This window comes from Diplotaxodon limnothrissa, linkage group LG6 (genome assembly GCF_057381915.1).
Source record: "Diplotaxodon limnothrissa isolate DT_005_m linkage group LG6, D_limnothrissa_male_GT1.1, whole genome shotgun sequence".
In the NCBI taxonomy this organism is placed as follows: domain Eukaryota; kingdom Metazoa; phylum Chordata; class Actinopteri; order Cichliformes; family Cichlidae; genus Diplotaxodon; species Diplotaxodon limnothrissa.
Genome location: NC_140601.1, coordinates 5,405,167 through 5,413,861, shown reverse-complemented (window position 1 = coordinate 5,413,861; position 8,695 = coordinate 5,405,167). Strand labels below are relative to the sequence as shown.

At 42.0% G+C, this 8,695-nt stretch overlaps 1 protein-coding gene across 1 annotated transcript; it reads right to left on the bottom strand.

Moving 5' to 3' along the window:
• Positions 1–903: 903 nt before the first annotated feature.
• On the bottom strand, positions 904–8,277 carry saraf (store-operated calcium entry-associated regulatory factor). Its single transcript, XM_085355529.1, has 7 exons — positions 7,847–8,277; positions 6,801–6,979; positions 5,955–6,144; positions 5,600–5,872; positions 5,192–5,345; positions 4,992–5,077; positions 904–2,300 (listed from the first exon to the last, which is right to left on the bottom strand). The coding sequence occupies exons 1-7, from the start codon at positions 7,911–7,913 to the stop codon at positions 2,275–2,277; spliced, it is 975 nt and encodes a 324-aa protein (XP_085211655.1). The 5' UTR covers positions 7,914–8,277; the 3' UTR covers positions 904–2,274.
• Positions 8,278–8,695: the final 418 nt, after the last annotated feature.

Sequence of the window (8,695 nt, the reverse complement as noted above, 5' to 3'; positions counted from 1 at the left end):
GGCCTGGGGCTCGCTCGGGCCCCTTTGGAGGTGGGGTGCCCCCGGCCTCTCGGCCTGGGGCTCGGTCACTCAGGCGCAGCTGGGGGCCGGCGGAGCTCACGGGCGCGTCACTGCAACTCCCCCTGACTTCTGCTCCGCGGCTGCTGAGTGAGCCCTCATCTGGGACTCTCCTCAGCTCTTACTGGAACAGTGGCGCGGCTGCCCCTCTGTTGGTCTTCCATGGTCTCTTGTGTTCTGGGGGCCTCTGGATGTCTGGAGTTTTGATCTCCTCCATACCCGCTTCACACCCTGGAGGACGGGGCTGTGGCCCCCCCACACTCCCTAGCAGATCATTACATGGAGAAACCTTTGGAATGCAAGCATGCTGATCCACACAGGTATGCACACATGGGTATTCACAGACGCGGACTAAAGCTTTCTTGGCTGCTGCCTCAAAGCACACTGTGCGCTGTCTATCTTGCGTGCTGCACAATATCGTTTATTATTTAGTAAATATTGATATCTATGACTAGCTAGTTTATTGTGATGGTGCTTTGTTTTCTCTATTATTATGTTGCTCTTTGTTGTTTGCTGTCTCCTCTGTTTGTTTTTTTTGTTTGTTTGTTTTTTTTCTCCATACAGGTGACCCAGGAGTTCTTTTTTTTTTCTCTCTCTTCCCCCCCTTCTCACAGTCTCTTCTCCCCTTTGGTTTTCTTTCTTTCTCTCCCCCTCTTTCTCTCATTCATTCCCCCTGTCCTATTTATTTAAAAAAAAAAAAAAAAATGACAAAGGATGAACTGAAGCTCTGCCATCACGTAATGTCGCATACTGCTGTTTCTGATGTCATTTAGAAAAAAAAAAAAAAAAAAAAAAAAAGAAAACATTGATCATTTCATATTATATGTTAAGTTCTCTTTCTCTTATATTTAAAATAACCACACTACAGACGGACAATCAACTTCTTAGCCGTTGGTTCGTTAGCAACAGCGACGGTAAAACCATTGTGTGGCTCCGCCGTCCGCTCGTTTATTTTCCACAAACCTTTCACAATAAAGCTCAAGATCCTGATGAGTTTTCAAAATAAACTGAAATGATATACATTATCCTCAAACATCAAATTTCAGAATGTGCATCAAACAAATTACCTCAAATAAAAACATGAAGTAACTATAAATGGCGCTTACACTCACAGAGAATACCAGCATGGCCAGTGAAGATGAGGCAGAACCAGGCAGCTCCAAACCGAAGGACCAGTCAAAACCGATCGAGGACCTTATTCCTACAAGGGGACATGGTTTGGTTATGCAAAAGTCTGACACAGTCTGACCAGAAAACTGTACTGTGCAAATTATGCCGCAAACCAGTCCCCACCACAGACTCAAACACAACAAACCTCTTCTACCACCTATGCAAGAATCACGTGAAAGAGTATGGAGAGAGTTTATGGATGAGAAGCAAAAAAGAGCCGCCAGGTTTTCCCCCGCAACACACTATGTAATAAATACAAAGAAAATGATGGCCGTTACAACGTATATCTAAAAATATATAGTTTCATGCATCTGTCAAAACACTCGATGCCAGGTACACGACGCCTAGCTAAAAACAAGTCGAGTTGCCTGAGATTCACAGAATTTACACAAAAACCACTATTTTGTGATATATATCTTTATCAGGATGAGAAATGTTTTATATCGGGATATGAGATTTTGGTCATATCGCACAGCCCTAGTGCAAACTCATCCAGTGATGAGTTTGCACAGATGATTGAAAGGTGGATTTTCTCCATGAGTCTAAAGACTAAGGTTTTTTCTTAGCTGATGCACAAAGCCAGAGAGCAGCAGTACACACCATTTTATTAACCATTTTGTCAATTCTAATATTTCATTTACTGGAAGGGAAAAGGTGCATCAGCAGAGGAACACCGTAACAGATACAAACATTTGAGCAGAAGGTTGCAGTTAAAGAGTTCAAATATTTAACTTGCCTACAAAAAACCCCCAAATCTAGTAATTATCAATGAAACATTATTATTGTTTTAATAAAGCCCTACAAGCTTCTTATGCTGGACGTTAAAACTTTTAGGCTAAAATCCAAACCACACGCTGACAGAAACTACTGAACCACAGCAAGCTCTCCAAGAAACACACAACCGAGCAGTAACGTTTGGACGTCTCTGCTTGAAGAAATGATTACAGCCTGCAAGCAGCAAACAGATCAATGCACTTAGTCATATTCTGTCCACTGCAGAAAGTGTGGGTGTGTGTGTGTGTGTGTGTGTGTGTGGGGGGGGGGCTTCTATCTTCTTTTGGTTCCTCCAAAACCTAAAGAACAAAAAACAAACAGGAGTCAGTCAGTTGTAGCCATTTGCACTGAACACTTACTGGCATGCTCATTGAAAAAAGGGAGGAATTGTTCTTTTATTGTGGGTGCGGTGATCCTGCTTCTGTGCTTGGAGATATTAATGCTTATATCATTATAACATGTAATATAAAGTTGTTTGGGATTGTTTGTATGGATGTAACTGATGTGTTTTTCATTCACTTAAGAGCAGCTAAACCAGCAGCTTAATGGCTCAGACACACAGCCATGCAGCAAAATGTATCAACTGGTCTAACATCATTTATCAAACTAGCTAGCATCAGCTGTGGTACGCAGCTTGACATGAGCATGACATTAATTGCACTAATGGTTCTCTCAGTTAGTTTTTAAACCAAGAAAAAAAAAAATGTAATTCACGTAACTAAGCAGGTGAATCAGCAGATCAATGTGACCGTGTGCATGGAGGCACAGCTTTAAAAACCATTTAATATCCTGCTCTGATCAGCTAAGACTGGTATTCACACTCAGACGCTTTATTAGGTTCACATTAGGGCTGCTCGATTATGGAAAAAATGATAATCACGATTATTTTCACTGAAATTGAGATCTCGATTATTTGACGATATTTATTTAACCCTTTAAGACCTACCATAGAACCAAGTCCGCCAGAGCTTATATGTATTATTTTTTTACATGTTGTAGTGCCATTTGTGGGAGCATTTCAAGTTGCTATACAACTGTTATAGCCCATATTTTAATAATATCTATGTATCAAGTCCACAGTAACTACATTAATTGCAAAAAAGTGCAATAAACTACAAAAAAATGGAAAATCGCTTTTGTTTTGTTTACATATATTTCTACTTGGAGAAATTTAAGAGGTTTATCCCTCAAAACGTTAAATACAAAAAAGTTGCAAAAAATAGTTTACAACAACAAGAAATTTATTTTGAGTGTCTTCATAGTGTTATTTTGGAGATACAGCAGGAAAAACGAAAAAACAATCCTATGATGCAAATTTGCAAAGAAAACAGCAGGTGCATCAAAATAAACTATTTCCAGATGTGCAATTCGAGTTCTAAGCATCCCAGAAACTATTCAGAAAAGTCAAACATGACCAGTATAGGCTTTTAAGGCCTACAAGTAAAAAAAAAAAACTACATTTCCGCGAAAATGACGTCACTTCCGGTTTCGGCCAGGAAATGGCGGACATGTGATCGCGCTGACGTCTGTTACACTGTGGGAAGTGTTACGAACAGCTGATCGGATCGGCAAAGCGTGTTTCTGGAATATTATGTTTTTGTTCCTGCAAGCGCTTTTTATGCAATTTTTGCAAAGCTTTATGTGGAAGGAAACCGTGACCGAGGACAAGCTGATGGCATCAGATGTAAGTACATCTCCTCCGGTTTCATATGCAAAACAAATTATTGCGCTAGCTTACACGGTTCAGGTTCTACAGGGATTTAAAAATAGTTACACAAAACGGAGCGTGCTGCTCTGACCGGCTTTAAAGGGTTAACAATGACTTTAAAAAATAATATAAAATAGTGTGCAACACCACTGAAGTTTTTTTACCTCTCTTTTCAACCAACGGCAGTCACTCTCCTCTCCAAATAACTTCTGCTTAGCTTTCCGAGCTTCCCTCGGGTCCTCTTAATCAGCGGTCTCCAACCTTTTTTGCGCCACGGACCGGTTTATGCCCGACAATATTTTCACGGACCGGCCTTTAAGGTGTCGCGGATAAATGAGGGAGGGGCTAATAATCAGCTCAGTCATTTTTAATGATCGTTGAAAGCCCAGATCGTAATCGTGATTAAAATTCGATTAATTGAGCAGCCCTAGTTCACATGTTCAAACTGCTCGTTAAACCAGGTATCTAATCAGACAGTTACAGGCTGAAGTTCAAACCAGCAGAAGACCACTCCAAGTTTTACACTACAGCTCACGTGAAGACTGGAAAAACCTGCGTCTTGATTTCTGCTGAAACGTTCAGAAGGTAGAGTCAGAATTTGGCATGAAAGCATAAATCCACCCTTGCTTGCATTGAGGCTTCTGGCAGTGGCGGTATAATGGCGGGGGGTATTTTCTTGGCACACTTTGGGCTCCTTACTACCAACTATCAATATTTTTACGCCACATCTTACCCAAGTTTCTCTGTGGGTCTCATATTTCAAATGCATTAAAATTACATGAGCAGTAATTTTAAAGATAGAAATTCAACGCTCTAAATCAACGTCAGAATGGTCATGTCTGCTTCATTTGTCATGAAATAAGAAGGGACCAGGTCTCACCTGGCCCTGAAAGTACTCATCAATTCTTCCATTAATTTGGACTGTCTATAAAACTGTCTCTAATGCAAATCTTGGGAAAACCCTTGCAATTAAAGCTGAAAGTCTGCATTTCAATCATGAATTGATTTTTTTTTTTTAATTTACAATCCACTGTGGTGGTGTACAGAGACCAAAAAAAGTGTCTTTCTCCAAAACATTATGGCGTATGACCACAGAAAAGTTCTGATGGATAGGATTAACACACTATATCGGAAAGATAGGACAAATTGATTTCTTGGACAAACCGTGTCGAGCTGACCCGGATAGGTACTAATGGAAAAGGGCTATAAGAATCACAAAGGTAGGTAGGTAACATGTGCAAACTGTTTCTGTGTCCCTTCTAATAACATACAGTCTTGGTACCTGAAGTAATGCGTGTCCCGGAAGAGGGAGGTTCTCTGGCAGGTCTGTTAGTGTGAGTGGAGTAGTTAGAATTGTAGGGCTGGCTCCTGCAGAATACATGAGATGGAACACAGCATGAATATCCTGAAGACAGGAAGGTGAAACATAAGTCCATAGTCTCCGTTTTCCATTATTCTCTCTCCTTCCACCCCTTTACTAACCTCCGACCACCAAAAAGATATCCAAGCAACCCGCCTGTTCCCATTCCAGTCCAGAAACCACCTCCTGTGCCGGGAGCTGCCTGGCCTCCTGGGTACTGGTGTCTGTGAGTGTAATCACTGTGGAAACCATAACTGGGGTTGGCTCCAGGGTAGTCTGAGCAGAAAACAAGAACTGATCAAAACTTTTTTTTCATGCAATGCAGCCTAAATTACATAAAATAAGACTCGTCTCATTTCTTTAGCACCAAATCGCAACAGCAGTCACCTCAAGGTGCTTTATGTTGTTCAGTAAAGACCCTAAAATAATACAGAATACAAGGTCCGCTCTACCAAAAGGATGTGCTGCTTTGACAAATGTGCAGACCACACCGTCTACATCTCCGCACGTCGTCATTTTGCATCAACTACCTGTGTAGTCTGGTTTGAATCCTGGTGGGGGTGGTCCACCCATGGAGCCATGGTAATTGTGTCCAGAATGTGTAGCTGGTCCACCATCTTGCCCCCCAGTGGTGTTCCCACTTAGGAACAGTTTAAAGATGCCATAGGCTAAGAGCAGAAGCACAGCAACAACCAGCAGTCCTCCTGAGTCCTGAGTGCCTGCAGTGTAAGAGCTCTGACGGTCATGCTGCTGCCCATATTCTGATGAACCAGTAAAGAAACTGGAGGCAAATCCCCAGAGATCTGACAGACAAAACAACAAAGAACATTCTTAAACAACTAATCCTTGTGTAAAAATGAAAACCTGCATCACTAATCCTCCTACCTTTAAACCCATCACGGGAACCCCTACTACTGTGAGACCTCCTCTGGCCCTCTTCAGTCAGTTCCAGTGTGTACTCCAGCCCACAAGACCCTTTCAGTATGTAGGCATCAGCAGGGTGACTGTAGCCCTCACAGCTCACCTCAATGTGACCAAATCGATGTGTGTTGTCCATGTCAGTCCTACACTCCCACTGTGACACACAGCAGAACAAGAGACACCCCATCAGTCTAAAATGTATTTAAGCATAACAAGTTTGAGGGTTACTCATACACACGGTACAATACCTCATTTAAACTTCACTCTCACCACTTAGACATTCTTGCATTTGAACTTAGTTTAAAGAGACAAAATAAAAGGAAAATGTGAGGTCTTCTATTTTGCAGGTGTCCCATATCTGTCAAGGATGAGATTCCCCACACAAGTTTCTCAAATCTTGCTCAAGTTTCGAAGTGCAAAATTTCAGATTAGAAAAAGTCCCAATTTAATTTGTCAGATTTTGTTTTTTTCATGAGCAGTTGTGCTGACAAGATTAAACTGCCTGAATGTGACAGAATGTGCCCGTCAACACATACATATTACTGAAATTGAACATGCAGACCATCCTACAGCCAGTGGTGCCAAAAAAACATGGAAACAACAATAAAGATTAAGGCTCAAACCACCTCTCCTCGTTGTCGCCTGTAGAAATAATGTCCTTGTAGTTTGGGTTGGCCTACCACTGTCTGAGATGAACATTTTAATATGCACAGCACACACAGGAGTCATTTCTTCAAAAATTGAAATAAAGCAGCTGAATCAGTCCTACTGAGCTCATTTCACACAGTACAGCACCAGTAGGTCCCTCACCTGCACATCGACTCCATTCCAGCCTTTATTCACACACTGGACCACCTCTGGGACGAAGGCGTGGCAGCCCGCTGACCCTCCAACACACTTGAGCTGAGGGATCGGGCTAGAGCGCCTGGCTGTGGTGTACCGGTTCCTGTACAGAGTCAGTGCCTGGATGTCCCGCAGCAGTACACTGCCTGCAGGTGACAAAAGGCAAGGGCTGATTTCCACACTAGGATTACACAAATCACAGTCATGTCGCTTTAGACACACTAAAGCTCTTCTTCGGGAACAAACTTTGACTCGTTAGTCCTGAATCAACCAGCATTTTCTGTACGCTGTTCTTTATGACATCATGTAGTGCCATACTCATCATATAACCTACCATTGCTGACAAACATGCATGCACAGCGTGTTTGTCACTAGTTTGTGGTGTATTTCCTAAACAGGGGAGCATCTCGGTAACCAGTGTTGTGCCAAAAAGTGATTGTCTGCCAAAAATTGATTTCCAGTGTTTCCCTCTGTTTTTACGTGTAATATCTTTACATATGTTGGTAAATAGACTTTGGTGAACAGAGTTTACGAAGGGGTTATATATAATATCTAAAAATTACCTGTTTTTCAAGTATCTTTATAACGTCCTAGTATTGTACCTACATTATAACCAATCTGGTCCTTTTTGTCCACTTAAAATATGTTTATATTAGGGTTTTTTTGTTATATTTATTGCAATTTCTGCTGTCCTCTTTGTCAGATTACTCTTTAAAAAAGACATTTTTAATGTCAACGAGATTTTTTTTTTAACTGGATAAATAAAAATAAATAAAAGTCACGGCCAAAGACTGATTGCGGCTTCTAACTTGTGACAGGAGCGTTGTTTGTGACTTGATATCATTTATGGGGGATACATTTGACATGTTACAGATCAACAAGTTATTTATATCAGTTGAAATAGGAACAATCCGTTTTTGGCAAATACCGGAAATCTGTTTTGGCAGGCGATCGCTCAGTTCACCGGAACTGAAGAGCAGCGTAAAAGAAGCGGACACTAAACGCCAACCCACCGTCATCCCAGCTGTCGGTGTGCCGCGCACACAGGAGCAGCAGTACACCGGAAAAAAACACCTTCATGTCGCGTCGTTGTTTCTCCAAGAGCCTTCACACACACAGCCTCGATAAACACACCACAACCCGAAGACTCTGCTGCCGATACTTCCGTGTTGCGTCACCTGTTTTTCGCTTCCTGGGACCAATGAGGAACGTGCACGGCTGGACTGTGGCACGTCCGTGTGTTTGTGAGTGAGAAAGAGAGAAAAGGGCAGGGGCAGTTTGCTCGGGATAATGACGGCAAAGCTCCGGCACATGTGTCAAAACAATCAACACTGCTTCAGAAACTGTCGAGATTCAGGTCTTCTCAACAGAGTCACGTGATCAATGCCGTCCATCGTAATCAGAGACATGGAGCCAGACAAAAAGAGGATGCTCTGCCTATTCCTAAATAAAAAACAGTTCATAAGCATTTCTGCTCCCAGGTCTAAAGTCTAGATAAGAAATAATCATAGTTATAGAAGGTATAGTATATTTCAAGGGCGTAGATTTGGCATGGACGGAAGGGACATGTCCCCACCAATATCCAGCGATTATTGAATTGTCCCCACCAATAATTTGATCTCTTCGAGTAAAGAAAAACAAACCCGATAGAAAGAAAAAAAACATCTGTCGACGTCTCATTCACCCAGCGGTGCAGAAAGAGTTAAATTACGTTCTCTACTGGAGTCCTACGTCATGTGACAAATATGGCCAATGTGATTGGCTGTGCCTTTCAGGCAGCTCTGTTTAGTTTTAGCAGCGGCAAGCCTCCGCTGCGGGGAGGACGGCAGCAAAAAGGAAGAACCTGGATATAAGAAAGTATT

Bases quoted from the DNA above. Each gene is read 5' to 3' on its own strand.
- saraf (XM_085355529.1), bottom strand. From the start codon at position 7,913: ATGAAGGTGTTTTTTTCCGGTGTACTGCTGCTCCTGTGTGCGCGGCAC. The intron at 5,078-5,191 runs GTTAGTAAAGGG...TGTATTCTGCAG, and splicing joins TATCTTTTTGGTGGTCGGAG to GAGCCAGCCCTACAATTCTA. The intron at 2,301-4,991 runs GTACCAAGACTG...TTTGTTCTTTAG, and splicing joins CGGGACACGCATTACTTCAG to GTTTTGGAGGAACCAAAAGA.